This window comes from Mandrillus leucophaeus, unplaced genomic scaffold (genome assembly GCF_000951045.1).
Source record: "Mandrillus leucophaeus isolate KB7577 unplaced genomic scaffold, Mleu.le_1.0 Scaffold37, whole genome shotgun sequence".
Lineage (NCBI taxonomy): Eukaryota > Metazoa > Chordata > Mammalia > Primates > Cercopithecidae > Mandrillus > Mandrillus leucophaeus.
The window spans coordinates 7,432,984-7,451,431 of record NW_012103920.1 but is presented as its reverse complement, the minus strand read 5'-3'; the positions used below and the strand labels follow the sequence as shown (position 1 = coordinate 7,451,431).

General features: G+C 37.4%; 1 protein-coding gene across 2 annotated transcripts in view; it reads left to right on the top strand.

Moving 5' to 3' along the window:
- Positions 1–18,448, top strand: part of CNTNAP4 (contactin associated protein-like 4) — a 276,153-nt gene that overhangs the window by 73,925 nt on the left and 183,780 nt on the right. For both annotated transcript variants that reach the window (XM_011990104.1, XM_011990105.1), the window contains exon 3: positions 3,336–3,529. In XM_011990104.1, coding sequence (XP_011845494.1) covers positions 3,336–3,529 — 194 coding nt within the window. The remainder of the gene's footprint in view (positions 1–3,335; positions 3,530–18,448) is intronic.

Here is an 18,448-nt window from a genome sequence, read left to right as displayed (position 1 = left end):
AGGGAAAGAATAAAATTAGATAGGACAGTGGAGGGAAATATGCATCCATGTGCCATGTCCATCACGTGCCTGTACTTCAAAGACGTGGTCCATTGTTAACTACAGGAAGCGAAGTTAACCCTACTGCCTGGTAGCTTAATCCTGAGGTTGCCTGATCTCTGTCAGCGTCAGCGAGTCTTTTCTACACCACTGGGAACCACTGATTCCCACCTTTGCATCCTGACACTATGAGAGGCACTGTTGTGTCCTAGTTAGGGGCATGGTGCCTCTTGACTGCTTCACGGGTGAGGGCAAAGTGTTCAGACCCTTGGTATCTGATGCACCATCTACTATGTAGCTTGCACTGAGAGTTAGTTAACAAGGCCTTCACAAAGTGCCTGACAAGAAGGACTCCCTTGCTCAGCAAATGGGAAGTAATACGGCATTAGAATAAGTAGAGGAGGATGGATGGTGTTTCGTCACATCCTGAAAAATGAAGGATGGAGGAAGCATTGATTCAGATTTTAAAATAACGCCTCAGGAGCAGTTCCCACAGAGTTCAAGAACTCCCCGAGCTATTTGTGGCAGGGTGCTATTTAAAGTGTACTTCAGATCATTCAAGAACACGTTCCGTATAAACAACAGTCTGCAAGGGTAGGAAGTGCCCTTCGTGGACACCAGGGCCGTGCTAAACAAATGACCCCGAGACACCCAGGGACCATGTCTAGGCAACAAGCACTCTTGCTTAAAAGATGAGAATAATTCTCAGCAAACTATAGCAAGAACAGAAAACCAAACACCGCATGTTCTTACTCATTGGTGGAAATTGAACAATGAGAATACTTGGACACAGGAAGGGGAACATCGCACACCGGGGCCTATTGTGGGGAGGGGACAGGGGGAGGGATAGCATTAGGAATTACACCTAATGTAAATGACGAGTTAATGGGTACAGCACACCAACATGGCACATGTATACATAGGTAACAAACCTGCACGTTGTGCACGTGTACCCTAGAACTTATAATAAAAAAAAAGATGAGAATATTGTACTTTATAAGCATAAAGGTAGATAATATTGGTGTACAATGAAACTGCACCCAAAATCACAGGTTCTTTAAGAGCAAATACAGAGAAAATTAAAAGTCAGAACATAAACAAAAATCAAGTATGTGAAAAATTTCTGGATCTACAAAAGAGGAAGAACATTGTGCTTTTGACACATGGAATGGAATACACTTTTGAATAATGATTAACTTTAAGAAAGATGGAAATTTGATGATGTATCTAATTCTAAAGACAGTGTAGTAAGAAACAGGGATTATACCTGAATGCAAAGTCATTAGTGTGATGCCGTCAAGAGAGGACCTTCTTATAATATAATGTTTAAAAAGAATTTCAACTTATTTATTTTAGATTAAAGGGTACATGTGCAGTTTGCTGTAATATAATTTTTTAAACTGCTGCTTTGACCCAGTTTTGACCCTGGCTAGGACTGGGCACTTTCCTTTCTTAGCAGCTGATGATGTCCATATTCCAACCACTTCCTTTGTTAGGTTCTCACCCTTTGGGGTCACTAAGCATCATTGCTGGGACAGGTACCAGACAACTAGTGCCCTAGTGCCTCCTAGATAAATTGTTCAAATTAGCCAATTCACAGGAAGCCCACCAAGCCTAGCTAGCTAGCCCTACCCTGCTTGTCATACAGAAGCTGCCTCCTACAGCTCCAGTTTGCCGTTATCCTGTCCCCTGGTGCATCCCCCTGTGTGGTCCTGCCTGGCGTCTTCTCTTGTTTGTAGTTGTAAGTAGCAGAGTTCTGCCCTTCATCTGTCAGAGTGTCATTAGGCTATGTTCCACCATCAAAATAATCGTGAGGTCTTACAGAGCAGTTGTCAACACTGGTGTGTGCCTTCAGGTCCTACAATGGCATACGCCCTACGATAAGAGCAGACATTTATTGAGCATTTCTTTGAATGAGGTCTTGTACTCAAGGTTTCATAAAATGGATCGTATATGCCAATAATAATGCTTGAATTAAAACTATATAAATTAATGGTAACCTGTATCTAAAATTCCAGACCTTATTATCAGAGCCTCAAGGTGAGCAGCAAAAGAATGGGGGAAGAAAATGTGCTAACATTCTTATTTGGGGTGCTATGTAATTGATGTGGCATTTAAAACATTAAATGTTAGATAAATATGGATTCGAGAATGGGTCAAACCCTATTTCATAACTTTTACAATGACGATATGTTACTTGTATTATCAGCAATGTTAAATCTCAAAAGAATTCCCCAAATTATTATATTAAACTGGAAGAATGAAGCTTCTTAACAAGACATAAAGGAGTCACATCTACAGTATTTTGGTGTGTGTTGGATGAAATATAACACAATAAATTATGCTCCACACATTACTTCCTTGAACATACATCACAACTTGTATTCTTTACTTCTGAGTGATCAAGCACAGCTTCCTCTATGATTTCCTTGGTTCTCTTTTCCCCCATCCTCTTACCCACTACCCTCCTCCCACACAGGATAGAATCAGTGGTGTGTTGGTAAACTGGCTGGGGTGGGGGCAGGTGCTTATTTGCAGAGTTTGCAATTTCTGTGGTTTAAATACTCTCATCATGACCAATTGCAAAGATGGTTATGTTTAATAACTAGCTTGCAAAATTGAAAAGTTAATGATTGTCTCTCACAAACTGTTGGGACTGAGCTCCAGCCCACCACCGGATAGAGCATCTTCATTATGTTATTTTCTCCTGCACACGCCCCATCATTAATGTGTGTTTCAAACATGGTTTTCAACATCTGTCCCTCCCAAAAGACTGTAAATATTTTGAGGGCAGGAACTATTTCTTGACTTGTTTTCCCAGACTTATCAATGTACTTCCTTCTCTAAACATGATCAAAAGTAGATTTTTAGTTCCACCATAGCTTTAGTTCCTTCATAGCTTGAAGTTACTTCCTTACATCCAGTCCTGGGCAGAGGGGTAGGAGAGCAGACCATTACCCAGTCATGCATGTGTGCGATAGACATGCTAGTTCCCCGTGTTGGCAGGAATGTTCACCTATCAAGTTAAACATTTTAAATCTTCAGCAAGACCCCTAGTTCTCCCAGTTTTAGGAGGCTGTAAAACCTAGAAATGAACACAATTAATTAACATAGACATCATACAATTATACTAAATTTTTAACTCTATATTTTTTTACGATTATAAAAAGTTTCATGTTTTGGAAATTTAAGTTCCATAGAGGAATACAATCTTACTGGCATTTCGACTGTACTAACATAGATTTTTAACTAACTCTCCTTTCTCAATTTTCTCCTGTTTCTATTTTTAATAAAAGGAGCTGGTGGCTGGTCTCCACTTGTGTCTAACAAATACCAGTGGTTGCAGATTGACCTTGGAGAGAGAATGGAGGTCACCGCTGTGGCCACTCAAGGGGGATATGGTAGCTCCAACTGGGTGACCAGCTACCTCCTGATGTTCAGTGATAGTGGCTGGAACTGGAAACAACATCGCCAAGAGGACAGCATCTGGGTATGTTCTTTAAAAAAAGACATAGTCTCTCGGGGAAAGGAGTATAGTCAGTACTGCATCTTGTTTACCGATCTCTTAAGTAGAAATACAGAATTTTCAGACTTACATTGAAAACATTTTCCAAGAGAAAGTATGGTAAATGTTCATTTTCTAATACATTTTGTGGTAAATTTATGAGAATGCTAAGGGTAAATTTATTTTACAGGGTTATCAAAAATTGAAAACAACCCTATTAGTCCATTAAATAGTGTAGGAGTCTAAGAAATAAATAAGACTTGTATAAAAAATTTTTTTGTTCAAAAACATAATAGTCTCGCATTTTTATTTATTTATTTATTTATTTATTTATTTATTTATTTATTTATTTATTTTTGAGACACAGTCTCACTGTCACCCAGGCTGGAGTGCAGTGGTGCGATCTCGGCTCACGGCAAACTCCGCCTCCCGAGTTCAAGCAATTCTCCTACTTCAGCCTCCCGAGTAGCTTGGATTACAGGTGTCCACCACCACACTGGCTAATTTTTGTGTTTTTAGTAGAGACGGGGTTTCAGCATATTGGCCAGGCTGGTCTCGAACTCCTGGACTCAAGCAGTCCACCTGCCTCGGCATCCTAAAGTGCTGGGATTATAGGCGTGAGCCACTAAGCCCAGCCTGCATTGTCTTTATTTAAAATTAATCAAAATAATTTGTTCCTTTTATTTCTTCTGATAACTGGGATTTTTGAAACCCTGTTTCTTTGTCTGGTATATGGGAATTTATATATATAATATGTGGAGTTGTATATGTATCTATAAACCCTTCTCTAGTCTCTGTAAAGTGTATAAATGTGTAAATTGCTGTGTGTTCTAAACAGTGGTGCAGCTCCTGTAAGAGGGAGACTGGGAAAGAGGCATTTTGTGATAAAGCGGGTGACATTTGTAGTTGATTGATAAATAAACCTGGATATGGCATATAAACACCTGATGGAAGAGGGAAGCTAAAGGAGGTTTGATGACAAAGAAAAGACTTCTTTCTTAGTACAGAAAAATATTTGTTTGGATCTTATGTGGGCTAAGAACAACACACTGCAATCAAAGAACTATATTTCCCCCTCTGGCTGAGCTGCTGGAACCAGAGAAAATGGGTTACTTAATGAAGCATCATTCTTAGCACATAGATAATTTGGAAGCCTATTTGGGCACATAATGATAATTTTCTTTGACCAGTCAATTGTCTCTTTTTTGAAACTTCCTACAACTCCGTCATACATTATAAACTCATTGAAGAAATGGACTGTGATTTACTCACTTTTGTATCTTTAAAGCTCTTGGTGGCCATTCAATCCATGCTTATTGATGTAATTGGATTTGAGAGAAGTAGCCTTGCTCTTTCTCTAGAGGGAGCAACAGTGGGGCTAGAAGAAGTTGCCTATAAGCAGTTTTAAGAGAAGCTGTTTAAAATCCAAAGCAAGTTGAAGCTGTAAGAGGAAAAAACCAAAACAAAACAACACACACCCCCCAAAACTCCAAACACTGGGTATTACAGTTCAACTAATTCCATGAAAGCCATTCAAACGAGGGATAAAATAAACAGTAATTATGAGCCAATAACAATAAAAACGTAATGAGGTATTTATTTAACTAGATATTTGGATTATCTTCTACTCTTTTTTGAATTAAGCATTGGAATTTAAGCTAGATAAGTAGTGGCTAACGCATGCTAATATTTAGGTATGTTAATTAAAGTGTATTTTTTTAAAAAGGTGATCAATGAATCAGGAAAATTGTTGTACTTCTGTTAAGCAAGCTTGGAGAAAGCCAAATCCAGGCACTGCCATTTACGTTACTTGCTCACTCTTATTAAACTTGAGGCACTCATGGTGAAATGGTGACATGAATGCTATCCTTACTAATCCAAACCAATAGAAGTAAAAACATGGCATCTATCATAATCCTGTTAAGGTAACATTGCTTTCTAGACTCTGCTGTAATTTGTGGATTTACTCAGTGTCTTCCCCTCTTGAGTGTGAGCTGTGTAAATACTGTACCTTGTGACCTTTCATCTCAGCATCCCCAAAGTGTAACAGCACCTGGCAACTCACAGTCAAATATTAAATGTTTATTGAAGGAATGAGTGAATAAAACGCACTTTCTTGTAGAATACTCCTCTGATCACTCTAAAAGTGACTCTCTCTTGCCCGCATCACCTCTTCTTTTTAGTACATTATGCTGTACTAATTTCATATACCAGTTAGAATGGCACATTTTTCTTTTCCCTATAAATTTTGAGCTTTTTTATGAGCCAGATTTTCTTTTTCTAATCTTAGCATTTCTGGCATCCAACATCCAGTGTGGCACATGACTTTTGTTGAGTAAATAGGTGAAAGAACCAATAAATGAATGGATTTGAATATGTCAGTCTGCTAATCTGTGCCTATCTTTGTCCAAATTTCTGGAAGGTATCAAAAGTTCATTAACTCACTGAAGAAGACTGGGCATTGTGGCTCACACCTGTAATCCCAGCACTTTGAGAGGCCGAGGTGGGTGGATCACTTGAGGCCAGGAGTTTGAGACCAGCCTGATTACCAACATGGTGAAACCCCGTCGCTACTAAAAATACAAAAAAGTTAACTGGGCGTGGTGACATGTGCCTGTAATCCCAGCTACTTGGGAGGCTGAGATGGGAGGATTGCTGGAACCTGAGAGGCAGAGGTTGCAGTGAGCTGAGATTTCGCCACTGCACTCCAGCCTGGGTGACAGAGCGAGACTCCATTTCAAAAACAAAAACAAAACAAACAGCAACAACAAAATCACTGAAGAGATAAGGTATACATATTAGAGCAAACCAAAGAAAGATTCAGCAGAACATGCAAATATTAGGTACAGATGCCTAAGCATGTGGAAATGGACAGAATGTGGAGATCATTGTAAGCTGAATTTGTCAAAGAAGTAAGGCTTACATAGGTCTTGAAGAAAGCATTATAGTTTAGATTATGGAAGGATTAAGGAGGCTATTTTATGAAGATAGAAAGATGTGAAAAAAGCATGGAGATTGTGACTATCCAGAGTTACGGTTTCCTGTGCAATAACTAGTGAGATTACTGGTCAGATTGGACTATCAAGTTTTGGAAAGACTGGAAGATAATTTTGGATATGGCAAAGAAAGTGGACAGATAACTTTAAATGTCAAGATCAAAGTTAAGACTTAGTATAATAGACACCATAACCACACATAACATAGCTAAGTTGTAGTGTAGATAAAACAACCCCAAGTCTCTGAAAGTATATGTATGTGTGTATATATATGTATGTGTATATATGTATGTGTGTGTATATGTATGTGTGTGTATATATGTATATATATGTATGTGTATGTGTGTGTGTGTGTATATATGTGTGTATATATATGTATGTGTATGTATTTCCTGTTAATCCTAGGTGGCTTCAAAGTTTTATTCTACTCTATGGTTACTCTGGTCCCACTTGAAAGGAAGCTGTCTCTCTGTGAATGGGTAATTGTTGAAGAAGGAAAATTGAAATATGGAGAATTGTGCCCTGTCTCTTGACTTTTCTGCCTGGAAGAACACAGACCACTTCCATTTGCATTTTTCAAGCCTAAGAACAATTTCAAATTGATGTACATCATAAAAAAACTTAACCCTTTGTTACATTTTACAAATATGTATTTCCCAACTTTTTGTTTTCTGGCCCAGTTTTTGTAGATATTTTAGGATGTATACCAATTATACCAAATATGCCAATTTCCTTTAAGAGCTTCACAATCTGCTCCAGATGATACAAATAAGTCTACAAAAGAGGGTTAGGAAACACATAAGGCATTACGCAAATATGTGATACAAAAAGAAAGAAAAGACAAGTGTTATTGGTTTAGGAACAAACACAATAAAAACAATCAACACGGATTGAAATGCTGCAGGGAAAATGCTTCATTCTCTCCTCATTCGATCTCACTTCGAATGCCAGGCAGAACAATGACTTCTACGTACCTGAAATAATTAATAAAATGCTCTGCCACTTCTTACAAATAATCCTGAAGAAGAAAGACAGACGATTTTACAATCTATACAGATCATTTAATAGAAATGCAAACTTGATAGATACGTGATATTTTAAAATATTACATGTTGAAATATTTCTTTAGTAAAAAATTTTTAGTGCGATGTTCATAAAATATAATTTATACAAAGTATTCTGCTGAATGGCAAATGTATATTTTATGAAAATTCAGAAAATGCAAACTACTAAACTTTCTCTTCAGATTGAACACAAAATTCCTCAACATCTATAATAAAAAGATTCTCTTCAGTTTATTGCACATGATTGGAAGAGTAAACATAAGGTATAATTTTCACTCACTTAGGAACAATTGTTGAGATATCATGAAATCAACGTCTTAGAAATTATTTTAAGTGGATAACATGTGCAGGAACTTTACAGGCAAATTCTCCGAATCCTTTCTGATAAATGCCTAAGATTCTTCTGCACTGCAGACTACAAGGGCAGTGAATGGGGTGGTACCAGTCTTATAAACTGAGTAAATATGATTGTTAAACACAAAAATAGTTTGCTTTATTTTAAAATAGAGTTCAGTTGTACTTGATTTTTCAAACAAAAACCTTAATTGACTATATGAAGTTAGTATCTCTTTATTTTTGTTTTTTGACTGGAAGTGTCCAGTGTCGTGGTTCTAGGTTTGGCTGGTGAAAGACACAGAGACCCTGTGGCATGGTATAGTCAGTTAGGCAGAAGTACTACCTGTCACAAAATATTCAGGCCATTATTATCACTGCGAATGACTGAGTTGTCAACTCTGTAAGCCAGACAGGGTAGAAACACTACCTGCAAAGATTTCCACATGCATTTGTTTTAAGTCAAATAAGTGCCTAGGGATAGTTTAATAGAAAATCTGAGGAGGCAGAAGTGCAAAAGAGATATATGCTGTAGGGTAGGTGACTCTCCTCCTTGTGAGTGGCATTTTTCCTTCTTTCATGTGGAGCCCTTATTCTCTTGACCTAAGCCTACAAGCAGCATTTGTGGTGATAGAAGGTATAGCAATACTAATGCCACGTGTGTCAACATGTCAAGCTGTCAAACTTAATACACTGCAATACTTGCCTCAGTACTTGGCAAATGCCTAGAGAGTGCCTGAAGCTGCTTATATGTTTCAAGACACTGATCCAAAACATATTTTAATGAAAGTCTACATTATTAGTCTAAATCTCCAGGAAGCTTCCTGTTTATATTTCTGTTTAGCTCCATATTCTCTAGGTTTTGAAAATGATTAATCTGCTAATGCGTGGTTAAAACGTTTTTTTAAAAAACTTTTTAATTGTAGTAAAAAAACTTAACATGAAATCTACCCTCTCGACAAATTTTTAAGTGCACAATACAATATTGTTCACTATAAGCTCCGTGTTGTACAGCAGATCTCCAGGACTCAATCATCTTGCTTAACTGCAACATTTTATCTGTTGAATGACATCTCCTCATTTCATCCTTTTCCTGTCCTCTGGCAACCATCATTCAACTTTCTGCTTCTATAGATTTGACTATTTTAGATACATGTACCTCATGTGAAAGTGGCAACATGCATTATTTGTCCTTCTGCGACTGGTTTATTTCACTTAGCATAATGTCCTCAAAGTTTGTGCTGAAAGAACTTTCAGGCAGAATGTGCTTTTTTTTTTTTTTTTTTTTTTTTAAAGTCTGAATAACATTCTATTGCATGTAAATACCACCATGTTAAAATCTTTTCATTTACTTATGGACATTTAGGTTGTTGCCACATCTTTGCTATTGTAAATAATGATGCAATGAATATGAGGGAGCAGAAGTCTCTTTGAGATCCTGATTTCAATTCTTTTGGATAAATGCCTGGGATCAGGATTACTGAATCACATGGAATTTCTGTTTTTAATTTTTGAGGAAGTTCCATACTGCATACTGTTTTCCATGGAGGTTGTACCATTTTATATACCTACCAACTGTGTACTAGGGTTCCGATTTCTCCAATTTCTTGTCAATGCTTGTTATTTTTTTGTTTTCATTGTTTAAATGATAGATAGCCTAACAGGTGTGAGGTGATATCTCATTGTGGTTTTGATTTGCATTTCCCTGATGACTGGTAATGTTGAGTATCGTTTACCTACCTACTGGTTATGTGTATATCTTCTTTGGAGAACTGTCTGCTCAAGTCTTTCGCTCATATTAAAATCAGGTGTTTTCCCTCTTTTTTTGCTATTGAGTTGGGGAAGTTATTGATATGTTTTTACTATACTATTATTATATATTTAGTTTATACATACTAATGATAAATGATTCAAGAAGGAAATTTAAAACATAGTCTCATTTACAATAGTATCAAAAAGAATAAAATACTTAGGAATAAACTTCACCATGGGAGCAAAAGAGTTGTATACTGAAAACTACAAAACATTGCTGAAAGAAGTGAAAGCAGAACCAAATAAATGAAAATATTTCTGTGTTCATGGATTAGAAAACTTAATATTGTTAAAATGTCTATACTACTCAAAGCAATCTATAGATTCAATGCAATCCCTATCAAAATCCCAATGGCATTTTGTTACAGAAATAGAAAAAAAATCCTAAAATTTGTGTAAAACCAGAAATTTAGGTAGAACCACAAACATTGTTTTGAATATCCACAACAATCTTGAGAAAGAACAAAGCTAGAGGTATCACACGTCTGATTTCAAAATATATTACAAAACTACAGTATGGTACTGGCATAAAGACAGACATATAGACCAATAAAACAGCATAAAGTCCAGAAATAAACCCACACATTTATGGCCAACTGATCTTCCTCAAGGGTGTCAAGAACAAACACAGGAGCAGAAAACCAAATACCGTATGTTCTCACTTATAAGTGGGAACATAGAGTGCATATGGAGATAAAGAAGGGAACAGCACACACCAGAACCTAATTGTGGGTGGAGTGTGGGAGGAGGGTGAGGATCAAAAAACTACCTGTGAGGTACGATGCTTATTACCTGGTTCACAAAATAATCTGTACATAAAACCCCTGTGACACAATTTACCTATGTAACCTGCACATGTATACACATGTGTATACATGTGTGTATATGTATATACACAATGGGGGCCAGGCATGGCGGATCATACCTGTAATCCTAGCATTTTGGGAGGAGGAGGAGGTATCATTTGAGGCCAGGAGTTCAAGACCAGCCTGGGCAATATAGTGAGACTCATGCTTATTAAAAAATAGTAATAGACAATGGGGAATGTATAGTCTCTTCAACAAATGCTACTGGGAAAACTGGATATCCACATGCAAAACAATGAAGTTAAACCATTATCTTTTTTTTTTTTCTTTTGGAGACAGAGTCTCACTCTTTCGCCCAGGCTGGAGTGCAGTGGCAGTGGATCCTGGCTCATTGCAACCTCTGCCTTCTGGGTTCAGGTGATTCTTCTGCCTCAGCCTCCTGAGTAGCAGGGATTACAGGTGTGTGTCACCACACCCAGATAATTTTTTATTTTTAGTAGAGATGGGGTTTCACCATGTTAGCCAGGCTGATCTTGAACTCCTGACCTTAGGTGATCCACCCACCTTGGCCACCCAAAGTGCTGAAATTACAGGCGTGAGCCACTGTGCCCGGCCTGGACCCTTATCTTATACCATATAAAAAAATTAACTCAAAATGGTTTAAAGACTTAAATGGAAAACCTGAAACTGTAAAAGTGCTAGAAAAAAACGTATAGAAATAGCTTCATGACCTTGGTCTTGGTAATGCATAATATTTTTAGATGTGATACCAAAAGCACAGACAACAAAATGAAAAATAAACAAGTGGAACTACATCAACAAAAACCTTCTGTATAGCAAACAACAAAGTGAACAGTCATCCTAAAAAATGAGAGAAATATTTGGGAACCATATCTGATAGGGAGTTAATATTAAAAAAGCATTTGAGTTTTAAATATGACCTCAATCACACATCAACACAGTTAGTTTGCTAGGCGTCTTCTTTATTAAGTAGTGTCGGTGGGTCTGTTTCATCTCTTTGCATCTGTGCACATTCTGTGGCATGTTTTGTCAATCCCTTCTCATAAACTGCTGTGAGGTGCATGTATATCAGAGCTTTACCTCAATATATAATATACAAGAAAATATATGTGACCTGTAATCCCAGCACTTTGGGAGGCTAGGATGAGTGGCTTGAGGCCAGGAGTTTGAGACCAGCCTGGCCAGGATGGTAAAATCCTGTATCTATTAAGAATACAAAAATTAGCTGGGCATGGTGGTGCACACCTGTAATCCCAGCTACTCTGGAGGCTGAGGCATGAGAATCACTTGAACCTGGGAGGTGGAGGTTGCAGTGAGCTGATGTCATGCCACTACATTCCAGCCTGGGCGACAGAGTGAGATTCCGTCTCAAAAAAGGAGGGGGGGAAGAAAAAGAAAAAATGTATGAACTCTTATGACCTGTAGATACACAAAGCCATGTGAGATAAATTGTGATATTGCTTCACAGTCTTTAAATGGATCTGTTTGTAAGCAAACAAAAAACTTATTTGGAAAGAGAACTAGAGTTAGCAGTGAATTTAATTTGGTGCCTCTTCAGAGTGCACACCCCCATTCCAGTTCATTTTCAAATAATCAACCTGAGAACAACATTTTTAAAACACTTGATAACTTGTATCTTACATTCTACCATGTGATAATTCAATGACAACATCATTCCCTTTTCTCTATTCCCTCTTATCACAGCTGTGATATGATGTGTTAGACATCTGCTTTTTGGCTGCTTCATTCCCTAGGCAACTACATTTTGCATTTTTCAATCTGGAAGCAATTCTGTCCTTCTGAAGTGTTTCTTCATTATTCCTTAAGACCTGGACAAAACTAATACTTCCCATTCACTTTGCTAATTTTCCATCTTTAATTTTCAACTTTATTAAGTATATTTTACATAGAGATGAAATTAAAAAATATTTAAAACTATTCTGTAGGTTGCCTGTTCACTCTGACAATAGTTTCTTTTGCTGTGCAGAAACTCTTTAGTTTAATTAGTGTCCCATTTGTCTATTTTGGCTTTTGTTGTCATTGCTTTTGGTGTTTTAGTCATGAAGTCTTTGCCCTTGCCTATGTCCTGAATTGTATTGCCTAGGTTTTCTTCTAGGGTTTTTTATGGTTTTAGGTCTTATGTTTAAGTCTTTCATCCATCTTGAGTTAATTTTTGTGTAAGGTGTGAGGAAGGGATCCAGTTTCAGCTTTCTGCATATGGCTAGTCAGTTTTCCCAACACCATTTATTAAATAGGGAATCCTTTCCCCATTGCTTGTTTTTGTCAGGTTTGTCAAAGATCAGATGGTTGTAGATGTGTGGCATTATTTCTGAGTGCTCTGTTCTGTTCCATTGGTCTATATATCTGTTTTGGTATCAGTACCATGCTGTTTTTGTTACTGTAGCCTTGTAGTATAGTTTGAAGTCAGGTAACTTGATGTTTCCAGCTTTGTTCTTTTTGCTTGGGATTTTCTTGGCTGTGTGGGCTCGTTTTTGGTTCCGTATGAAATTTAAAGTAGTTTTTTTTCTAATTCTGTGAAGTAAGTCAGTGGAGAAACTAAGATTTGAAGTGGATACAATTATATTTCTTAAAAACTCTGGCCAGGTGTAGTGACTCACACCTGTAATCCCAGCACTTTGGGAGGCCAAGGCAGGTGGATCACCTGCGATCAGGAGTTCAAAATTAGCCTAGTCAACATGGTGAAAACCCATCTCTAGTAAAAATACAAAAAATTAACTGGGTATGGTGGTGGACACCTGTAATCCCAGCTACTTCGGCTGCTGAGGCAGGAGAATCACTTGAACCCAGGAGACTGAGGTCGCAGTGAGCTGAGATCATGCCACTGCACTCCTGCCTGGGGGACAGAGCGAGACTCTATCTCAAAAAAAAAAAAAAAAAAAAAAAATCTAAGAGAATCATCTGGGTAATTACTTTTTGTAAAGGTAATTCAGTAATGCTTCTAACAACAAAATTAATTTTTAAATTCTTAAGTTCTCTTCCTAGATATAAATAACTAGATGGACAATGTAAAAGAAATACAAACTCTATTTATAATAAAATCCAAACTAGATTAGATTGGAAGTCAGATTTATTATTTGTTGATTTGCATAATGTATCTTCAGGGAAATATATATTCTGAAGCTACTCTTGTTGATCCTGATATGCTTTTTGTTATTGTTGTCTTTTATTTTTTAATTTTTGACTTTAATTTTTTTCTTTGTGCATTTACATTTACCTTTTTAATTTCATGTCAAATTATAAAAAATTTACTTTGCTGAATTTTTTTTTTTTTTTTTTGGAGACAGAGTCTCGCTCTGTCGCCCAGGCTGGAGTGCAGCCATACGATCTCGGCTCACTGCAAGCTCCACCTCCCGGATTCACGCCATTCTCCTGCCTCAGCCTCCCAGTAGCTGGGACTATAGGCGCCCGCCACCACGCCCGGCTAATTTTTTGTATTTTAGTAGAGATGGGGTTTCACCGTGTTAGCCAGGATGGTCTCGATCTCCTGACCTTGTAATCCACCCGCCTCGGCCTCCTGAAGTGCTGGGATTACAGGCGTGAGCCACTGTGAAATTTTTTTTAAATGTTTAGGTTCAGGAATACAGGTGCAGGTTTGTTATATAGTTAATCTCATGTTGTACAGATTATTTTGTCACCCAGGTACTAAGCCTGGTACTCAATAGTTAATTTTCCTGCTCCTCTCCATCCTCCCACTCTCCACTTTCAAGTAAGCCCCACTGTCTGTTGTTCCCTTCCTTGTGTTTATGAGTTATCATCATTTAGCTCCCACTTACAGGTAGGAACATACAATGTTTGGTTTTCTGTTCCTGCATTAGTTTGCTAATGATAATGGCCTCCAGCTCCATCCATGTTCCCCAAAAAGACGTGATCTCTTTCTTTTCTTATGGCTGCATACGTGATCTCTTTCTTTTCACATTTTCTTTATCCAGTCTGTCATTGGTGGGCATTTATGTTGATTCCATGTCTTTGCTATCGTGACTAGTGCTGCAGTAAACATTTGCGTCCATGTGTCTTTGTGGTAGAATGATTTATATTGTTGTGGGTATGTACTCAGTAGTGGGATTGCTGGGTCAAACGGTTCTTAGGTCTTTGAGGAATCGCCATACTGTTTTCCACAATGGTTGAACTAATTTAGACTGCCACCAACAGTGTATAAGTAATCCAAAAAATGAATAGATATCAAGGAAAAAAATGTAATAGAAAATGTACAAGAAACAAAAAAGAACTATTTAGAATATTACTAAAGGACATAGAAGAACACTTGATTAAATGCAAGGATGTATCTGCTTTTGAGTAAAAGACAGTATTATAAAGTTATTAATTCTATCTAAAATCATCCATATAAATGAGATCATTCTGAATGTCATACAGAAAAATGTATATGAGAAATAGCTAAGTTAATTAGCAAAAAGAATAATGGTAAGGAGAATTTACATGTTAGAAAAAATTTATAAATATGTATTGATTAAAAGTTATTGATACTGGCACATTAAAATATACTGTAAGAACAAATGGAACATCTGTTACTATGTCCAAATACATTTAGGGATTTACATACAATAGATGCAGCATTCAAAACCTTAATACATATTTAAGGAAACATGTATCAATCAATATGGAAACCATAACCTTCTAGAAAAGTAGGTAACTTGTTTATATCAAAATAGATTTAAGATTAATTACTAAAAATAATACAGATGCAGAAAAAAAGTATTAAAAGAAAATATAGGACTGTGTAAAGATAAACATGTAATATTGGAAGGGGCCTGTCTTTCTAAGCAAAGGGAACCAAACCCAAAAGCCATAGAGGAAAAGATATAAAATTAGATAATATATGGAAGGCTGCATAAGAATATAGCATATATAACGTAAAAGAAAGGGTATAAATTGGGAAATATTTTTAGCTTATATGATAGCAATGCCCACATTTGTTCAGCAGCAGCAAATGTGGTCTTTGGTTAAGACTGACATTCCAACTGATTGAATAGGCTTCACTCAGCTACATATTAGATTTAAAAATAATAACAGGCACAGCATGCACAGCAACAGCATGAAAGATATTCAGCTATACTGAACAACTTTTAAATATCCCAATAAGTGTCACTGTCTTAGTGGGTGTGGCCATCACACATCAGGAAAGCCATCAGCTGCCTTTCAGCTCTTACATTACAATAGTGATATAACCTCTCAGGGATGCTTGCCAACTCTTCTCCATTGTAGCTGTATCTTATCAATAGGCTATTCACTGATTTCAGGTTATGTCTGTGATAAGTAAATTTCACTGTTCATTCTAATTCTGGTACCTAGGGAGACTAGAGGTGGGAGCCCAGATTTCTAAATTAGAATTTTAAAAATATTAGCAAGTGATTTCAATTTGCTGCATAGTATGAGAAACATTGGTTTGCTCAGTAATCTTGACAACCAGGTACAGGTTTTTAGTCGGTACAAAACATACCAGCAGGATATCCATTCATCTTACATTCTCCTGTACATTCTTTGAGTTAATGTTGCAAGAAGAATTTGGTCAAAAGAGTAGGGAAAAAAGCTACAGATTAGAGATTAACTCTACCTTCCCAATACTGTCCCAATACTGATGACACAATTTTCTTAATATCCAAATCTCTGCTGTTAAATATGGTAGCTCTTAGCCACATAGGGTCACTGAAAAGGATTATAAGTTATTCTACTATAAAGATACATGCACATGTATGTTTACTGCAGCACTATTCACAATAGCAAAGACTTGGAACCAACCCAAACGCCCATCAATCATAGACTGGATAAAGAAAATATGGCACATATACACCATGGAATACTATGCAGCCATAAAAAAGAATGAGCTCATGTCCTTTGCAGGGACATGGATGAAGCTGGAAACCATGATTATCAGCAAACCACAGGAACAGAAAACCAAATACTGAATGTTCTCACTCATAAGTGGGAGTTGATCAATGAGAACATATGGGTACAGGGAGGGGAACATCACACACTGGGGTCTGTTGGGGAGTTGGGGGCAAGGAGAGGGATAGCATTAGGAGAAATGCCTAATGTGATGACAGGTTGATGGGTGCAGCAAACCACCATGGCACATGTATACCTATGTAACAAAACCTGCACATCCTGCGCATGTATCCCAGAACTTAAGTATAGTAAAAAATAAAATGACATTAATTAAAAATAAAGCTCCTCAGTTTACACTAGCCCCATTTGAAGGGCTCAATAGCTATGTTAGACCAGTGGTTACTGGATTAGTCAGAGCAGTTATGGAACACTTTCATCATCACAAAAATTCTCAAATGTAGTATAAGTATGAAACTTTCTAAAAATCAAAAAATAAAGCCTTAGCTTTTTTTTTTTGGTTAAAAAAAAAGCCATTATATAAACAGGCAGTTCATAGAAAGGAAAAAATGATGTATAAATATGTAAAAGTATCTTCAACTCATTCTCATTCAAAATAGAATACATCCTAAAAGATTGGAATGAAAATGTTTGAAACCAATATTTTAGACATTATTTTCCAAAGTGTGCAATATAACAAAATAATATGTTCTTTCATTTTAAATTATTCATTTCATATGATAACTTTTCTTTAAAATTTTTAAGCTACTACATCACACCCATGGTATTATGGTTACTGCTATTTAACACAAGATAGACAGGGTTTTCCAGAGAAATGGAACCAAGCATATACATAAAATGGGAACTGACTTACGCAATTATGGAGACCAAGAAGTTCTACCATCTTTTGTCTGTTAGCAGTATAACCAGGAAGGCTGGTGGTCCAATTTAGTCTAAGTCTGAAGACCCACGGACCAGGAGCTCAGATGTCCAAAGGCAGAAAAACATGAATGCTTCGGCTCAAGAAGAGAGAGAGAGCCAGGCGCGGTGGTTCATGCCTGTAATCCCTGCCCTTTGGCAGGCCAAGGTGGGAGAATCACTTGAGGCCAGAAGATCAAGAGCAATCTGAGCAACATGGTGAAACCCCATCTCTATAGAAAGTACAAAAATTAACTGGGTGTGGTGGTGCGTGCCTGTAGTCCCAGCTACCCAGGAGGCTGAGGCAGGAGGATCGCTTCGGCTTGGGAGGCAGATGATGCAGTGAGCCGAGATTGTGCCACTGCACTCCAGTCTGGGCAACAGAGTGAGACCCTGTTTCAAAAAGAGAGAGACAGACAGACAGAGAAAGACAGACAGGCAGAGAGAGAATTTGCCCTTTCTCCTCCTTTTTGTTCTATTTTAGCCTTCAATGGATTGGATTATATCTGCCTACAATGGTGAGGGCAGGTCTCTTTACTAAGTATACCAATTCAAATGGTCATCTCTTCTGGAAACACCCTCACATACATACTCAGAAATAGTATTTTGCCAGCTGTCTGGGCATGCCTTTACCCAGGCATGTGGAAATATCAAATGAACCATCACATAAATAATAGCTATCTCCGACTTGTTATGCAATAATATCTGGTAATATTTACTGATAGAATAAAGCATACTTTGGTTGTCAATACAAAGCATCACAACATATTATTGTTCAATATTTTAGTAGCAGTTTAAATACATGTATATAGCTGTGTGGGTTTCCTATGTGCATCCTGTCATCTAATCTTTGAGTGTATTCAGACAGAAGAAAAAACAAACAAAAAAAACCCCTTAGTTCTGGTCCTACATTGTCCTCTGTGCCAGTGTCCTGTCAGAAAAACAAGTTACCCCAGAATGCTAGAACTTCTGCAAGGACTGTCCTGCAGAATTATGGAAGCAGTGGGTATCCTTGGGGGGCTGCAGCCTTGTAAAAGGCTCAGCCACTACCAAGTAGCAGCCTGAGGCAGAGAAAACGTGGGAAGAAATACCCTG